The 19,384-nt window shown below is 43.8% G+C and overlaps 1 protein-coding gene across 6 annotated transcripts in view; it reads right to left on the reverse strand.

Annotated features, from left to right (window-relative positions):
- EMCN (endomucin) overlaps positions 1–18,373 on the reverse strand; it is a 43,549-nt gene extending 25,176 nt beyond the window's left edge. For 2 of the 6 annotated variants that reach the window (XR_002438178.1, XR_002438177.1), the window contains exons 1-4: positions 18,158–18,368; positions 5,829–5,888; positions 3,952–4,056; positions 3,472–3,588 (exon numbers count right to left, since the gene is read on the reverse strand). Coding sequence is in view for 4 of the 6 variants with exons in the window: in XM_021395431.1 (XP_021251106.1) it covers positions 3,472–3,588; positions 3,952–4,056; positions 5,829–5,888; positions 18,158–18,218 (343 nt within the window). In the remaining 2 variants the exon portion in view is untranslated. Of the gene's footprint in view, positions 1–3,471; positions 3,589–3,951; positions 4,057–5,828; positions 5,889–18,157 lie in introns of all 6 variants that reach the window. The other 4 variants (XM_021395430.1, XM_021395429.1, XM_021395431.1 and 1 more) reach the window with 4 other exon arrangements.

Below are 19,384 nucleotides of genomic sequence, written 5' to 3' on the forward strand. Positions count from 1 at the left end.
TACAGGCACCATCTGGCCACGGAAGCGAGGATGACAACAGCCATGCAGAAGAGTTCAAGCTGTTACAGCACAGCAGGTGATTTCTGTGTCCATCCTCAGACCTCAGCATAACTACATGCAAGATTGTCATGGTTTTGTGATTTTCGGTTATTGGTATTCCACATCATAACATCATGTAGTGGATGTACCTAGTTCTCAGAAGAGAAGGACTACTACAGTCCCCATGGTACTTTGCTCCTCTGTTACCATTTCCAGCCGGAGGGAAAAGATAAAAGCTCACAGTATAGAAACTTGCGGATCACGAGACCTCGTCCCTTTTTCCGCCGTCTCTCGTCTTGGCAGCACCTCGCTCTCCAGCCGTCTTATCGTCGGTAGTAGAGTAAGGCCTACCTTGATTTTGGGACATTCTCTCTCTCTGTATTGGATTTATCAGCTTCAATTGTAATTATATTGTATTATAGTGTGTTGTTTTGCATTCCGATATTTTATTTAGTAAATTAGTTTGTTTCTCCTCAGATTGTTGCCGCTGTTCTTTGCTCTCAGGGCCATCTCCCTACCCTTTTCCCCTTTCCCCTTTTCCCGGGACGTGGGCCCTTGGGTCTCCCGTCCCCTTTGTCACGGAATCGGGCCTAACGCCTGTAAACCGTTGACAAAGATGGTGACTATCAAAAGGACCATGGGTAAGAGAGACTGCAGAACAAGCTCCTGATGCAAAAAGGCAGAAGCAGACATGTCTTGTACCTAATGCAATGGCTTCTGTACACAAAGCCCATGGAGATAGCAGCATCCATATCCAGCAGCTGCATGCATGCACAGCAGTGGCAGCACTGTATCCCACAGGAAATCAGGGTCCCGCCTGCTCTGGGGGAGCACTAAAATCACCCTGCAGCATGTCTGCTATCAGTCACTGCTGATGAATAAAATGGCAATGTAAAAATAAAATGGTAAGGACTGTAAAGTAGCTGTCTGGACAGGGTGACTGTGGTAAGGCAGAGCACCCTGGAGGTGACATCACTCTCCCCACAGAAGCTTTGATGAGAGAAATGGCAGCACACTGGCATACATTTGTCAAAGGAATAATCAAAGAGGGGAACATGAAGCTGCCCTGCAGGGCTGCTGCCCAAGCCTCAGCTGTTTCCTTGCTCTTTGTGCTCCCACAACCCTTCATTTTCTTCAACCAGCTGAAATTCAGCACGCATCCTCGCTTGATCTTAGCAGGATTTTCTACTTAACCTACATATAACCCACATGTGTTTCAGCATTTCCCGACAGTACTCTAAATCTTCCTTGCAGCAGGCTGCAGCCTAATGAGGTCTGACATCACATGGAGCTTCAAACAGGCGGCAGATGTGCAGCAGAGAGACCAGACATCTGTAACAGCATCACTCAGCCAGACAGTGAATCCGGGATACTCCTTTACAGGGAACACCGTCCCTTTGAAGCCCTAGTGTGAGGACTTGGCTAGGTGACATATACACCTCTCCCCAGAAATTACAGCCAGCAAAGCCACTTGCATTAAAGACTGCATTAATAAAAGGTTTGAAAAATTGCAGTGCATCAGAAGCAGTGAAAGGTGCTCTCTGCTTAGCACATCCCTGCAGCCAGCTGCTGCACAGGGCGTTCCAGAAGCACAGCAGGTACCTGCAGCCTGTGACAGAGACCTGAGCACAACTGAGCGGTGTGCTGTTAGTATAACCCTCCTCCTGCTTAGTTATCAGCAGTTCGGTATGAAAATTCTCTCTTCCACTCTTTCCTTTTTAATATTTAATGTTTCAGTGCACCATGATGTATCATTGTCCAGGAAAGAGGCACAGGATAAATAAAAAATATCACAGCCCCAAACCCACCAGCAGTTTGCAGTTTAATATCCTGAGTGCTGATGTTTGGTCTACAGTTGGGAGAGGAAGAGCACCGTCTCGTGCTGCCTTTTGTTTTGCAGTCTCTGATATCACCAGGTGTCCCAGGACATGAAATCCCGTATGCAGGTGTGACTTGCTGTAGCACAACACCATTTAAAATTATTGGACTGCTCAAGGGAGGTCACTCTTTTGGCTAAATGTGAACTCTTGGCTTTGATCTCTTGTACTAATGAATAAGAAAACTATGGAGGCAAATCTAAGTGTTGGCTTCCTATATAACAGTCAGGGCAAGAAAGCACGGAAGGAAGGGGGAAATTTTACTTAAGGCCTGCAGAGGGAAAAATACAGAAGATTTAAGAGGAAAAAAAAAAAAGTCCTGTGCATGACTTCCCAGTGTATGGAGCACTGGGAGCTCTCTCTGAATTTGTAATGGAAGGTGACAGCAGCCACAGAAATTGCAGTGGGGACAGGAAGCCCTGTCACATTTCTGCTGTGTGGATAATATCATTTACTGATGCTTCTAGCCAGGATTGAACAAGGGGAAGTGATGGCCTGTGTTACAAGACCAGCAGAGATGCCTGTGTTGTATTAGAAACCAGGTGTCATGAAAGAAAATCTGGAAATTTCATCCAGGCACCATCAAATCCTGCCTCAGTTCTTTAAGGCCAACCACAAAATGAGGGAGAAGCTTACTGCTAGAGGGGAAGAAAAAAATGAGCAGAGATAGCAGACAGCTTTCATGCTTTGTCCATTTTAATAGCAAAAATCTCACTAAGCCCACATCCACTTCAGGGAGTGTGACTGTCCCAGCCCTGCACTGGGGAGGACTTTTAGGCCGTGTCTTTAATTTTCCTATTTATGTGAGGGGAGTGGGAATCAAGTAAGCCTTGCTTTTAGGTATAAGCTCATTCATCATCCATTTTCATTGTGTTTTTTAATATATATATTATTATCTTGCTTAAATTATTCCAACTACTTGCTTGATGCAGGGGATTTCTGTTTTTTTCTTTTTTTTTTTTTTAATAGAATCCCATCTGATGCACTGGCCCAACACTCATATCTTTCTGAAGATTTATGGGAAGATTGACTCAGGGTAATTAGTACCACCTTGCCGCTTTCAATATGGTGACTCATAATAATAAAGAGAATAATTATTTGTAACATTGAATACATGTATTATTTTCTATTATATATATACACGATATTGTATATGTAAAAAACTATATGTATAAAATAAAAAACAAAGGGGAAAGTTCTGACACCACTCAGATCTCGTACAATAATTTTTGTTGAAATACATATAAAAACAGAAGAAAATAAAAATGAAAATCTCTCCAAGTACAGATCTCCCAATTACAGGTAGATTCAAATCCTATGTAATGGTGTCAGATCACCTCCACTATAAATTAAAGTTATAATATTCTCTGTAAGTTTCTGCAGAAGGATTCATTGAGATACGTAGTTTGTAGGTAGGAAGAAGAGCTCTGCTTTCCCAAAGCTCTAAATCCATTATCCAAATTACTCCTTTTGATCTCTCTCTATTGCTCCACATTGCTTTACAGAAACGCAACATACGATGAATCAGAAATGGCTCCATGAAATTGTCACTCACCACTTGTTGTGTTGTCACTCTCACTTCTTGCTGTAGGGGTCACTTGTGCTGGCTGCTGCACTATTGTATGTTGTGTTGTACCTTCTGTGGCATTAGCTGGAATAGTTGTGTTGCCTACTAATGGAAGGATGTTGAAAATTATTCCTCAGTTTTATATGCACACGTTTGCACACATGAAAAACCAACTGCTTTGCTTGCAGTAAGACTAAATACTGAATTTAAATTGAAGATCAACAGGAATGAGAATCCCTTCCCTGTAGGGAAACCCAGCCGCATCAGTGGGACATCCCCATGAGCACAAGCCTGATAGCGTAGTTATCAGACCTGGCTTGGATCTTCCTTGAGCCTGATGGCTCTGGAGATACTACCAAGGATGTGACCGTCTATAAATGCATTCCCAGGCCAAGGGGCACTGCTGCTCAGTGCCCTGATTGACCACTGGACCAGCTTCAACCATTAGCACAAGAAAACATCACTTACAGCTTGTTGTGACGGACACAGTCATAGTTGAGGCTGTAGTGGTTGTCAGCTCTGTTGTTTGCAGTGTCATTGCTCTTGAAGTGATCATGTTCACAGCTTTCTCTTCTGCAAGAGAGGCATTTGTTTTGATTTATCCCATATAAACATCCCATACCTCTAGCTGCCTTCTCTCACAAAGGCAGCGAGTTTCTCTTTAGAGTCTGCTCTCAGGGACCTGTCTTGCCCACGAGTGCTTCTAGAGGCCTCAGAGCACGCACAGTTTGCATCTCAGGGAGCAATCTGCAGGTTGTCCATCACGTCTGCAGCAGCACCCATGAGCCAACCCCTATGGGAAAGCATACACTTTTTGAGAGGTCACAGAGAGCCTGGCAGGCCCTTCTCCAAGGTGTGCAGCCCAGCCTTGGACATGTGAGTGAGAGGAATAATGCTCTCTAGCATGTGATAATCCCCAGCATGAATTCAATGCTCATGTTACAGCAGTTCCTGGAAGCTCTCTCCTGCAGAGGGACAATAGCTGGAGGCGGAGGTAAGGGCACCCTTGGGCAGCAGGGATCTGCCAGCTGCTGCTATGGGAAGAGGGTCGCAGAGTTGGCCACACATCATGAAGATGGTGGGAAGCTGCCCAGCATTCTGTCCCATCACTTAACAGAAGCAGAAGGCACTTCTGTCAGTCACAGGGGCTTGTTTCTACAACCCAAGCCAGCCTACAACCAAAGCCCTGTCATGCTTCCTCTTCTAGCACTTTTCAGAGATGGGAAATATGATAGAATAGAAACAAATTACAACCTGCCACTTTCTCTCATGTGGCTGGAGTACTTCTAAATACAATGACAAGACCAGAACATATAACCGTCTCCCTTTGCTCCTGCTTTTGCTGGCTGTTTGCCTAGAATAACAGTGCCTCAAAAAAAGAATCTCCCTGGAAGCTTGTTCCACACCTACAAAGGGCTTTAACCTCACTGGGGGCTTCTGTTGCTTTGCTCATAGGCATAAATAACAGTACTGCTTTCTCCTCTGTGACAAAAAGCTGTAAGAGAAGTTCAGTGAAACATCTGAAGAGCTCATTCACCATGAGATGTCGGTTCTTTATTAAATGCTTTCAGAATAGACATAAATATCAGGGTTTTTGAAACATAAAAGAACTACAGCACAAATTGAAAATGTCTCATTCTTCTCATAAGAAAAACATTCAGACTTTCTCTGGCTGCATCTTATTCACTTTCTTTAATAACACTGCAAATGTATCCATCTTTTTTATCCCACTGCTCTCAGCTCCAAAACAGATTATTTAATATCTTCCGTTATCAAAAAACAGGGTCCCATCTCCAGTTTTTCTTCCTCAGATGCATCACATTCAATGCAGCCATTTTCAACATTTGAACTAATAAAGGAGTTGATATTTAGCCCACACAAATGCAACACAGTCAGTTGCGACCTTTCATAAAGATCCTCCCCTATGAGGACAGGCTGAGAGAGCTGGGGCTGTTCAGTCTGGAGAAGAGAAGGCTTCAGGGCACCTTACAGTGGCCTTCCAGTACCTGAAGGGGGCCTACAAGAAAGCTGGGGAGGGACTTTTCATAAGGGCATGTAGCCACAGGAAGAGCAGAAACAGCTTTAAACCGGAAGAGGGTAGATTTAGTCTAGATATTAGGAAGAAATTCTTTACTTTGAGGGTGGTGAGACACTGGAACAGGTTGCCCAGCGAGGTTGTGGATGCCTCCTCCCTGGAAGCATTCAAGGCCAGCCTGGATGGGGCTTTGATCAACCTGGTCTAGAGGGAGGTGTCCCTGCCTACAGCAGGGGGGTTGGAACTAGATGATCTTAAAGGTCCCTTCCAATCCAAACCATTCTATGATTCTATGAATTTGAACTCTTACCAGTTTTTGGCATCGATGTAGAAACATATGCATTGACAGTAACGTTTGAAATTTCACCTTCTGAAACAGATGCAGAAAGGAATACATTAGTTTAGCCATCTTCCAGATCTATCAATCATTACATAGGCATGTAAAGCAGACAGCAGCAAGGACTTTCATAGAAAATCAAGTTTAAAAGCCTGTAAGCAGGAGCAACAACTCTGCTCACAAGCTATTCAACCTGTTAGCTTTGCACTCATTGCTTGAATGGGGAGCATCTGATATGGCCCTTGAACTGCAGGTTGTTTGCTAACAGGTCTTACCAACTTTTAAGAGCGTTTTGGAAAAAAATGGTGCAACTGTAGTTTTTTTTTTTTATCTCCTCTCCTCAAGCACAACCACAGCTGATCTTAGTCTTCAGGGCACAGGTAAAATAACTGCTTGCAGGAGTGAGCACCTAATTTCCAGCTCTAGAATAGGAGAATTGCTGCTGCCAGCAACTAAAGGTGGTTAGTAGCTCCCTGGCTAGTGCAAGCACTTCAGGAGGGCTTTCCAGCATCACTGTGATTCCTGTATGCAAGGTGAAGAAGACAATTCACAGAACGTGGTTCAGAAAGCACTGCCTTGAGCAGTAATTGACTTTCCACATTGCCCTTGAGAGTGCTCCAGCTCCAGGTATTTTACTGCAATAAACAATGGCAATCTTAAAAACATGAGATCAAGTTAGCAGGTGAAAATCTCCCATATTACAAATCTAACAAACAAACAAAAAAACCCTGACAAACTATCAAACAAAGAGCTAAACAGTTTCTAGATTTTCTGGCTGTGAAAATAATTATAAAAGCATAACTCACCTAGAGTTTTGGTTTCAAGTAAGAAAATGTTCTGTCTTATTTCTGGGACGTCCAAATATTTTACTAAAAAGCTAAGGGAGTGAAAAAACTACAGTAAAAACCAGTGGCTCTCTGCAAGCGTTGCACATCACTGTGCAACCTGGATGGGTGTATCTGGGGAGGAAGAGCTCAGCTCAGGGTGAGAACAGAGCAGCCAAATCCCCTGGTGCTGTCAGGTTCAGAGTGTGACATCCTGCCACATGCCGTGAGCATGCTGTAACGCAGACATCGCAACACTGAGTCAGGGTGGCACATCGCTGTTCTCGTGTGACTCCATTCATGGTAATATCTGCTGGCATGCTCTCTGCCTTCTGGCTGTGGGGCAGAACAGTCAACTTTGTCTCCTCTGCTCAGCATGCTGTGCTCTGTTAACATTTCACAAGCTCCAGCCGAGGCTTGCCAGAGTCACAAATCTAATATAGTGGAAAAATACCTAATGCACTTGCTCATTGGTTGCCTACAGGCCTGCTTCCCATGCAGTCAGGCCATGCTCAGACCCTAGCACAGAGCATCTAAAATACTGTTTTTCCTGCAGTTTAGTTATCCAGTCAGAATAATGCTTCACAGTCCTCACGTGAAATATTTGAAAACAAATTTTACCCAAGCAGACCAAAAAGCAGCCTTGTTTAGGAAACTACCCTGAACACTGAATAGTTCTCCTCTTCATTGTCATTAAGAGCCGGTAACAAAGCTCCCATCACTCCCCACACCACAAGGCTATAGCTCCGAACCAAATGTTTCTACAACAGAGCCAACACTTCACATGGCTCAGTGGAACATCTCCCAGTAACGTCTATAATGTCAGCTGAAGGCACTCGCTGGCTGATTAGCTCCTTCCCTAAGTCAGCAAGGCTTTGTGGAAAGACTTTTGTAATGCTTTATGTGCAAAACTTTAAAATCTCAAAACGAAAAAAATAAAAAATAAAAAACAAATTAATTTGCAGCTTTGATATGAATCACAAATTGCTGATTTTGTCACAGAGATGAAGTAGATTAGCAGAGTAGAAAAAAGTTTTATGAATTAATTGCTGCCTTAAAATGGTGGATAATTAAGTATACTTTAAAAACAAGTTGAAAGTAGCACACAGAAATGCTTAAAGCTAGCCAAGATTTGGGGGGCATCAGCTGATTAAAAGTAGAGATAGATGGTGGATTATTATGCACTTATTTGAAATGTTAAGGATAAAAACAAGGGATTAAAAGTGATTGAGAATGGAACTTCAGCCTATTAGAGGCTGTTGCTTGATGAAAAGAGAGAAATATTTGTTTTTCTTCTCATGTCAGATTGGCTATGGTCTCAAATGAAGAACAACCAACCCAAGATACAACTGCACAGTTTTGGACAAATTTAGATGCACGATTTGAGAGAGAAAATCTTCCATGGGAGAACCCCAAATGTCCTTGGCAGCAGCTCTCTCACACAGCCCCTTCTCTTTGCTTGGCCAGAGGAGCGTGGGTGCCCTGCGAGGCTCCATCCCTGTGCCTGAAGAATGTGCGAGGAAAGGGCTAAGACGCAACATGAGGTAGATTAGAATGGTGTGCTTGCTGTCAGTGGGAGGTCCACACAGAAAAGGAAAAGCACGACCAGAGACCTAGGCAAGAAGAAGTCAGAAGTGGAAGGAAGATAAGAAGGCAGGAAGAAGATGGGAGGTCTGGGCAGGAAGGCCCAGAGACAGAAAGACAAAGGGCAGCAGGAAAAGATATGAAGGAATGAGAAAGAAGAGCTTGATAAACATTTGACCTCTGACCAAAAGGCCAAACTGAGGAAAGTTTTTTTTTTTTTTTCTTTCAGATTCAGAGGATGTGCCTTCATTGTCTCCTCTGGCTTGGATTTAGGTGGTTCATTTGTTCTAAAATTAAAACAATAGTAAATCCATTTGTACCTGGTCTTCAGATACGATCTAAGAATGATCCAGCTGAAACCCCGAGCTAACTTCCTTTCTTCAAAAATTCCAACAGAATTCCTGAACTCAGCCAGAGCTGACCAGTGGCCACAGCTGTCCTCAAGCTGCAGTGTTTGATGTGGGCTTCTATCTCCAAGGTCTGAGCCTGGAGTTTTCACCAGCACTTCCCTCTCTCTATCTCATTATTTTCAACTTTACACTGGGAAGACTAAGATAAGCAAGTTTTAACTTAACTAGGCACCTGCTATTGCTTCAATAAATGGAGGGAAAAAAAAGCAGACAGGGCTGCATGATATTTCATTAACAGTGCTGTTAGTGTGCTACAAACTACAACAGGACACAAAGAACTAAGTAAGTTTTAAATGCCTTGTGAAACAGCTAATATGAAAGTGAATGGAAAAAATCAAAATGTAAACACTTTTAAAGATGAATGAATTGCTCAAAATATGTCTCGATTATATTTCATTACTCAATGCTGGCTGCTTTGGTATCTAAATCTGATTTTGAAAATAAATGATTTTTATTGGAAAAGTCACTATCCCTACAGAAATAGTAAAATAGCCTGTCTTTAACTTGACTTTCAACTTTTTAATTTTTTAAAAATTGCTCTTGCAGTAGACTGATAGGAGATATGTTGGCATTGAACCCTGTTCCCCATTTAGATGAGCTCTGGTGAAGCCACAGCTGAAGATCCAGTTTGGGGAGCGGGCTGAGGAGTGGGTGGGTAACAGGATTGTAGAAACAGTCAGGAGTCTAGGAAGAAAAGACCTCTCAGGAAGAATGGTGAGAATTACATTTATTTAGTCTAGAGAGGAGAAGGTTGATGGAAGGTGTGATAGCAGCACTCATGCATGTGAGGGGCTACAAGAAAGGCAAAGGAATGAGCTTCTCATTGCAGCTGCTGAAGATTAAACTAGAGGTAACAGACAAGGGAAATACGAACTAGAAACATTCCAGGTTTTCAGTGCTGTATGTGCTATTTCTCTACTTCAAGTATATACTGCAGAATCTGCAGGTGGTGTTTCCCATTTCACACGTCTGTCTGACCCTGGGCCACTGCAATTGTACAAAAGACATGCAGAAGTCCAGGTCACTTTCTTGCTTTCTAGCTCTCCACACTGGCAGAAATAGACTGTGGCCCTTTCCTAGGGAGCACACGGTACCCCCATGAACACCAAGCGCTGCCTGTACAGCTGCTCCAGTTGCCCCGCAGGCAGGCTGCCTGCCTCACCTCCCTGCTGCAGGAAGGCACAGCCAGCCTGGAACAAGAGCTTTTGTTCTAAGTACACAAATAAGAGCTACTTAGTATTAAGAGAAATGCATTGCCAGGAAAACAGCAGGTTCAAGACATGCGTGGCTTTAAGAGCAGAGAATTTTATCTACACCATTTGGCTAAATCCTAAGAACCTCCAATTTAATCAGAAATATTCTGTTCAAACTGAAATCACGAGATGAAACCTCCAAAACCGAATGACATTGAACTGTGTCAGGATGGAAAAGCATTTCTTCAGCCTGCTGCAGAACAATAGGAGCTGCTTTCTGTGCTGAGAACCTTACTGCAGTGACTGGAAGGACAGCATGGGCCCTGAGCAATACACCATAGGTCATATTTGAGGTGAAGCCCTGCAAGGTGAAGTCAGATGCTACAGGCACCGCTAAAAGCAAAATGCAGGAAGGGAGGCCCTGTTTTCTGTTGCCTGAGGCTCTTGCCTCCCTTTCACTCACACCTCTCAACAGCACGCTGAAGGCACACACAACACATGCTGAGCTCTTCTGCTAAGGTTCAGCCCGGTCCTCCTCCAGTGGGGCTCCTCAGCAGAAGGAGGAAGGAAAGGGAGGGAGCTGCAGCCATTTCTCCCAGTGGGAGCAGGAATGGAGCTTTGGTTCCTGCATGCGTGGCCACCAAAATCTGGGCCAGTTTCCTGATTTCGCATGTAATAGAAACACAAATTCCCAGCCAAGTGCTCCTAACTGCAAGCTTCCTCAGTGCACTTTCTGCTCCTGTGTGAAGCTTGGTGAATACCTTCAGTGCTGCATGCTGAAGAGGGATGAGAATGTCATTTGCACTCCATAAAGTAATAACTGTGCTCAGCATGCTTATCAGGATTCCAGCCTGCCTTGGACAAAGACTCCAAGCTCTGTGATTCTCTTTATTTAAACCTGTTAAATCTATTTAAAAGGTTTTAATTAAACCCTTTAAAGCTGTTTAAAGCAGCAGACTGTCACCCTTTGATGGTGATGTATTTGCCCATCTCTGTGTAAGATAAAAGGTAGGAGTTACTGAGGGTTATGTTATAGGATGAAAAACAAACTGCCATCCCCCTGCATTAGTCATGCTAAATCAGTTTTTAAATGTCTTCAGTGAGTGCGCTTTTATATCAGAAAGAGCTTTTTACATGTTGTGCATAGCTGAATAGAGAAGGAAAAAAGATAAAAGGAGAGCCTTTGCCCTGCACAGGAAAGAGCAAGACGTTGACGCTCATGGTGCTGTGCTCTCACCGTGCCACTTGCAGGCCTATTTTTGTTTCCCAGGAAAGGGAGTGCTGGGGTAGGGCAGACACGAAGGAGTGTGAGGGGAAGTGGAGCCTGGGTGGACAGGCAGTTCTCCCCCCGATATGCAAAGTCATAATTATTGTGTTCTGTGTTTCCTGAGCCCAGTGTGGGCTACCCAAGCGCATCTTCAGCAATGTGAGTAATTTACAGATCAGGAAAGGCCACTGCAGCCTTTGCTGCCTTGTAGTCATTTTTAGCACATCCGGGACCAGCCCTGCACTGGCTTCAGCCACAGCTGCCCATGCTCTGCTCCTGGCAGCACTCCAAGAGCATCTGCAGCCAGAAAACTCCTGTGGAAACATTGTGCATTGCTTCCATCCCAGTGTAGTTCCACACTCACCCAGGTCCCTCCTCACCTCTTCACAATGACCAGCACATAGCCTGGGTGGGACTGAGTGCCCCAAGGGGAATGTCCAAAATGGGGACGGGAGTATGGTTGTTGATGCCTCATGCAATTTTATGGGCAACTTCTTTCTTTATGATAATTACAACTATTGCAAATCAATTATCATTCCTTTGAAAACTCTTCTCACTTGACCATTTCCTCCTTAGGTGATCAACCCTCATTTTCCAGTGTTAGTCCTTGAAAATAGTGTTTTCTACCAGTTTGTGGAAAGGCCAGGTGAAAGCAGGTGGGGACAAAGCAGACGCTGCGCTGCAAGGAAGGGGTCATGAAGCCTGTAAGGTACATTGTGTGCTGGTTCACTTGAATCCAGCAGCATGGAGAGGCACTAGCTGCACGATTCCACTGGCACAATGAGCAGTGTGCAGAGGGAAATAATAGATATGCCAAAGCCATTTGAACCAGAGCAGATAAAAAATGCTGAGAACAAAAATAAAGAAGTCCTGCACTCATCAACTTTCACCTCTAATACTTGTGCCACATACATTTCTCTTTCTGTCATTGGCATATCTCATGTATGGGGCTATTTGGCATTTATCTTCAGTAAGTTCTTCCTCTTGTTACACACTGGAGACTACATTAGTGAGTTGTTCCAAGGGCAGCCCACCATATCATAAATACATTTGCTGACTTCTGAATCACAGTAAAGACATTAATGCACTATAACAACTTGCTCCTATAAGAAAAGAGTTATCAAAGGGAACCTAAAGGTGCTCAACCATAACAGGACCTCTGGGCATCCAGCCTTGCAGTGCTCAGCGTCTATCATTACCAAAACCTATGTGTTTTTTGGCAAAGTGGAGTTAAATTCTGCAGAATGTCCAAAAATCTCCACATTCAAAGAATTCAGTATTTTCCAGAAAGAAATTTCAACAGTCCTGTGCATAAAAAAGTAAAAACTACCAAGTTCTATACTGGCCCCAAATACTTCATTTGATTTCTGCCTTTATGACTACCTGCAGGAACTAGGGGAGATGGACAACAACTGTGACTGTGGGGCAGTACTTTGGCTTCTGGGAACCCTGAATGGCAGTGGAAAATCAGCCATGAATCATGCCCAAAACCCTCCCTCAATCCCAGGCATGGTACAGCCCAGAATCTTGAATTTCTCTTTCTTGCCAGATCAATCATTGACTTTTTCCCCATTTCATCTAATAATGCGTGGTGGTATTTTTGCTTCCACAGTCTTTGAATGAGTTCACAAACACTGATATTTACTTCATCTATATCGATGTGATATATAATCCATGCCAAGATGAGGAAGAGTAGTTCATCTTTCAAAGAGAGTTGTCCTCACAACAACAAAAAACCCACCTCACGTACATCTAGAAAGTTATCAACATTGGATTTCCAATAAAAGCCTAGGCTCAACACTGAGCACATGAAGAAGTGGAAAAACACATCAAAAATGACTCCTGTCTATTCAAACAATTTTACTGTAATAAAAGCATGCCTCAAAAAGTAAGTAGTGCATTTTACAGAGGAAAGTAATGCAAATCCTTGGCCAAGGACAGTAAGTATGCTGGCACTTTTTTCCCCAGACTATCTAAAATCCAAATCTTTTGCTGTTCTTACTAGTTGTTACCTCAGTCGCCAAACCTGTCAAGCCCCAGTATGACGTTCATCTCCTGCCGAAGATTAAGAAAGAAGAAATCTTCAGGAAGCACTAACATCTCATTAATATAATCAGGGACTTAATTAATTTAATCCTAAAATTTTGATTACATTGACTCAAACCAAGCACTACCCTAGGAACTCAAGGCATTAAGACAAACCGATTGTGCTTTTGGGAACGAGTATGTATCTTGTAGAAATCTACAGACAGCAAAGTGGGGGTAGTGCTCCCATACTGGCAAAACATGTAATTTCATGAGAGAGACAGCCAGAAGAGATAAGGCAGAAAGGTTGCAGCAGATAAATGTGAATGCCAACCATGTGCCGCCAGCTCTGCAGTTTCAATGACCTGAGACCCATTGCTATCTACAACGTGCAGATAACACCCAGGTGCAGGTTAGTGCCATAGGAAAAAGAGATTAAAAGCTGCTGTGAAAATACTCTGTTGATAAATAGGCTGGGATTTTCACCTGTAGCAAAGTCAGGCAAGCATCCTCTGTCCACTTAAAAAGAGTTAGAAAATCCTTGCCCTGTTAACAGCACAGAATTGTCAAAGCGTGTCTCCTCCAGCGGGTTAGCCTGCCTGACGCAGAGTGCCAGTGACAGGGCATGCAAGAGCACACCTTGGCAAGACAAATGCCAAGCATCACTACTCTCCTGAACACGTCAGTGGTTTGCATGGCAGGTCATGGCGTGACCTGGGATGCCGACTTCTCTCGTGAAATCTGGGATACCTATTTTTAGAGTTGTAGCTGAACCCAAAGGTAAACATTTACCTTCTAGCAGAGCCAGGTCTGTAATTCCTGACTTGTTTTTTTATTTGGAAATAACAGCTGCTACCCATACACAAATCCAACACATACTCTTGATCTACAGAATTGCCATATAAAACCATTAAAAGGGTCTTTCTTGAGTCTGTCTCAGCAGAAAATACAGACAAAAAAGCCCCTCCTCATGAGACACAGAAGTGATTATGCCTTCTCTACAGGATTGTGCTGTGGGGCTTGACTCCCCTTTGGACTGGGATGTTAGTCTGGCAGCCAAGAGGTACCAGTTCAAAGTGTTCCCTTCTTCAGGCTGAAATTTTCGTAAAGATTATTTTTCATTTGTATTTTTGCATGTTTTTCCCCACAGGACCCAAATAGATATATAAAAAACGAAGACAAAAATCGAGGTCCTTCCTATTTAGAGAAACAAGACAAAATACAAGCTTCAATGAATCTTTTTTCCTTATTTGAAAAGACTGAGGATTGTTTTTAATTCACATGAAAGAAAGAGCTAAACAAAAAAGAAAAGATACTAGTACATTTTCAGATGAGACAACCATTGTTGAGTCTGTTACATGGTGTTATGCATCCAGGTTTGGAGCTGAAGGCTGCAGGCAACGTGCCCTTCACTATCAGTTGCTATTTATTTTGGCTGCAAATCACTCTCTTCTTACCGAGCAGGTATTAAGCCATCTGCTCCTCTCATCAGTAAATGCAGCAAACTTGCATTCAGGTTTGGGGCTAGAATACACGGTTTTCTTTGCAGACTGCTAGAAGCGATGGAAATACGTAGAAGACTTTTTTTTTTCACAACAGGCAAGCTCTCAAGACATTCAAGTTTGGGTTCCAGCATGGAAAGGCAGCTATCTAAACCCTATTCACATTTCTCACATTTTCAGAGATAAGCACAATCTGACTGTGAGAGCCTGCACACTTTTGGTCTCTCCCAAATCACAGCCACAAACAATAACCAGAGAGAGGGGACGCCCTGCTCAGGAACTTTAACTGCTCAAAGTGGTTAAGTTAGTACTTAATTTCATTTTTTTTTTAAAGAACTTGAAGACATGTGAAATGAGGTGAAAAAGGGAAGGCTCCCCATCTCCTCTAGTTAACACTGAGAAACGCAGAGTTCAGGCAATTGCAAATGCACGTGCTTGCTACAGGAACCCTGCTCTGGTGGGACTTCCCTTGGGCTGTCATAACCACGGTGTGATGGGGTCAGGGTGATACCCCAGGCACTACAGCATCCCCTAACAGGAAAGGAGTTGGGAAGTGTCTAGTTCAGGGTTGTTCCGCAGTGCAAGGAGCAGCTCCAGACACTCCATGCCAAGTTTTGCTCCCAAAGTGAAAAGGGCCTTTGTTTTATTTCATAGTGCCATCAGTTTCACAGGCAGCAAAGGTACTGCTCACTGTCAACAGGGGTCACTAATCAGACATTAATAGGCACACCCATAGTGCATCCACAACACCAGGCAGCACGATGCAGTGTGCAGAACCTGAACACCTCCAGGCTTATGCTAAGAGAAGCACGAGCCCTCTGTTTTCTACTGTCATTTGTGTAGGAGAGAAACTTGGGTTCAAAGGCTGGAAGGAAGTTGTGTTGCACTAGGGACACATCACAAAGGCGGATAAGCATTTATGTCAGGTCACTGACCTCTGGCGATTAAGACTCATTCTAGTGCTCTGTTGTTTAAAGCTGGAAATGTCATGAACTGATCCTGAAAGTGTTTCTATTGAGATGCATTTTGGAGCAGGCAAGAATGGAGGGCAATATGTTGGAACAGAGCATCTTGAGATGAGCAGGAAGGAACTCCTGCCTACACTGCATCATTTTGCTCTTAAAGGATGGAGAAAATCCTGGGGAGAAGAAAGAGGCTGTCAGAAGGCCCTCAGCCTCTCCATCTACACCCAAATCAGCTCCATTAGCTTGCTGGCAGAGAGTAGTTCCCACCAAAACAGAGGGACTCTGAAGATGCAAGATCCCAAGGTGAGTTAGAAAATTACCAAGAAAGCCCCACCCTCACTGAGGCTGAAAGCAAGGCATAAGACTCAGAATGCAGGAGCCTGGGCACAATCTGTACTAAACACAATGGAAACACTCATGTCCACCTCTGTGTGGCTTGCAAACGATGCAAAGACAGGCAGCGTGCGTGTTTTTTTGTGAAAAGGATGCAAACCCACGCATTGCTCATCTCAGCAAACTTTGAGATAAACTGCTCCCAAACCTGGGAGAGGGAGTATTAAAATGCTTGAGTGTGACCTGACCTTCTCTTTTTTCTCTTTTTTTCTTCCTTTTTTTTTTTTTTTTTTAACTGAGCATAATTTTAAAATTCTAAAGGTGTTTCTAAGCAACTGGAGCAATGCCTTGCTGCTGCTCAGCAAAGGGAGACTGCACACTTAGGAGGCCAGTGTCAGCCTCCTTGTGAGCCATCCTCTTTCCAGATAATCAGGTCCTGCTACTACAGCCCAGATATACAGAATACCTCAGTGATCACAAATAGCGGAAATCCAAATATTTTGGCTTGGCTGCATAAATTAGACAATAAAACTACATAAAGCTGTTTCTGCTTTGCCAGGTAATGAAATGGAAAAGTTCAGGCTTTCATTATTTGGTGTTAGTGATGGCACAGAAGAAAGAAGGATGTTCGATCAGATTGCATTCTTTTACTCGGACAATGAAGAAAGAGACATATAGTCCAAACGCGTATTTTTGATTTCCTCATGTTTACCAACAGAATTATTGTGATTATCTTGCAATAAAACATTTAAGTAAACACTTCTAGAGAATCAAAATGGAGTGGAATACAGAGGTACAGAGCAAATGTGGCCTATGGGAAATTTGCTTATTCACTGTCATCATTTCTGCTCCACTCATATCACACAGAGGAGGGGAAAATCCTTTTTAAAGAAAGGGTAATGTAAAACTGACAGAGTTCCTCCCACCCCTGTGTGCTGCCTTCTGATAAGCTTTATGGACTCCTGTGTTACATATGTTCCTTTTGATCCAGCTCAGCTTTGCTTTTCAGAAGTTGTGAAATTAAAGGTTTAACAATGACAGGAAGGCTATTTTTACTGGGAGTAGCAGACAGAGAAAATATAGTACCTCAACACAGACTTCCAGGGCTCATACTTAACATAGTTTTAAAAGCATTTCTTTCTCTAGCACTATGTTATTTTTAATCTCATGTATTGATTTTTTTCTAACAGCGGTGAGCCCAGACAGTGACATAAGCTACACCACGAAAGTCATGTCTAGATTTCACCACATCATCTAAGAAAAAGTTAATTAAATGAGCAGTTAACCTGGTGTTATCATTTTTAACTTCTGACTCACAAAATCATTTAGAGAATCTACAATTCTGGTTATGCGTGTGCACACCACAGGGTCGGCAAGTTAAAGCACAGATAGAACACAGATTTGACTTCAAACACATCTTTTGACAAAGATGATGGTAGACTCTAGTCATTGTTACAGTTTCTCTCACCCTTCCAGGATTTACTAGTTAACTTCCCCTTAAAAGTAACATCTCTCAGGCTGACCAATAATGCAAGCAGCAGTTCAGTGACCATGTGAACACAGACAGGCTTGGTTCAATCTGTGCATCTCAGAATCGCTTTTAAAAGATACCGCACTCAGTTACTAGTATTGCCTCAGGCTTGCATCCCTTATTATTTGGCACATGATAAATGCCCCAAGACCCCATTTCTCTGAGGGTAAATCCAAGCCTGTTCCCAAGAGACACCTCCAGCCAAAATTACTGCTAGTACAGAGCCAGGGAAATCCACCAGGATAGGTGTGATCTGCAAGAACAGCGTTCCTACAATCTGACAGATATTTCAACCCCCTCTTTAAGCCCTCTCTCCAACAGATGCTTCAGTTCAACAAAGGAAAGCAGAACAGAGAACATTTGTTAATACACTGCTTTTAACTCCTCTCACACTGAGGAGCTAGCTCCGTGATGCCCAGAAAGGAAGCTGTCACCAAAAGCACAATGGCAGGAAAGTTTTCTCAGAACACACGCAGCTCAGCTACCGGCAAGTGCCTTCTCCTCCAGCACGTGGTCTTTCAGTCACTACACTGCAATAAAAAAAAAAAAAACCAAACTCCCAAAAAACTCTGAACAACAACCACCCACAACTCCTTCCAGCTAAGCCTTTGCTTGCAAAACACCCCATAGATGTGACAAGCTGAGCTGAAAAAAGCCCAAAAACTTACGACCCAGAGCGCAGGTACAGAGTGCAGCAAGGAGGAGGCAGGCAGTCCCCAGAAGCTCCATGCTGGGTGGTGGCAGGCAGCTCTCCCGCACACAGCTGGGCAGGGAGTGCTCCTGTGTGCTGCTGCAGGCCCTAATTACTCCATGGAGACCATGCCTAGTCACTGCCCATTCCTGCTTATTTTGGGGACTTTGATAAAGAACAGGAGGAAACACAGCATACTCCCTCTGGGAGTTCAGCACGGAGGAGATTTATTGTTCCAGTCCTTACAGGAACTCCTTTTCTTTGGCAGCCAACTGTGTTTTTGTTAATACGTTATTTTGTTCTTCTTTGGCCAAGAGGTCAGGGAAGTTTCTGAACAGAGGCAGATCTTTCTTTAGAATAGGCTATACATCGCTGCCTTTCATACATCTGGGGGTACTTTAAGGGGACATCCAGTAACATCAAGGCAGTCTGGGTGTTGGGAATAAGGCAGTCAGGGATGGAGGGGTGAAGTGAGCAGCAGCTTGTGTGCTATCCAGCGGACTTGGGGAAGATCACGTCAGCAGTGTGCCTGCCTGAGAGGCGTTATCCCTGAGGGACACCAGCACTGGTTGGAGACACAGCCGCAGCAATACACCTGGTGGGAACAGGCTCCAGGCCTGATGTTAGGCGCACTGCCCCTGGAACAGCTTTGACCCATGGGGGTCCAAACTCTTAGGCATGAAGTCTTCAGTGGGTGGTGACATACTGTCCTGCAAGCACACAGGAGCAAAACTCACCCACATCCACAGCAGCCCTTCATGAGTTCCAGCATGAGGTACTCTTCAAATGAGTTATGTTTGGTTTTATCACGTCATGTTGCTGCAGCGAGAGGAGCATCTTTCTCCCTGAGTCTGGTCCATTAGCAAAGGAAAGAATTTTGTATCCTGCAGAGGTACCCGCAATGCTGACATGCTGTGCTGTGGTAAGGATGTGGCCCTCAGAGGAGGATCCACCTAAGGGGCCAGAATAGGGCTGGAGCCTTCTCCTCAGGCCCAGCTGATCAGAATAACAGCAGCATCCCACCTTCCCACAGCCTTTTCTCTGGAGGATGTGGAAGCAACCCCAACAGAGCTCCAAAGTTAATGGAATTCAAATCACTATCTTACAATGCTCTCATGCTCTACACCCTAATGATTTTATGCAGCTGATGACAGTTAATCACAGAGCTTCACACCTGATGAGAGCATGACGCAGTATGTTTGTT

Source organism: Numida meleagris, chromosome 4 (genome assembly GCF_002078875.1).
Source record: "Numida meleagris isolate 19003 breed g44 Domestic line chromosome 4, NumMel1.0, whole genome shotgun sequence".
Lineage (NCBI taxonomy): Eukaryota > Metazoa > Chordata > Aves > Galliformes > Numididae > Numida > Numida meleagris.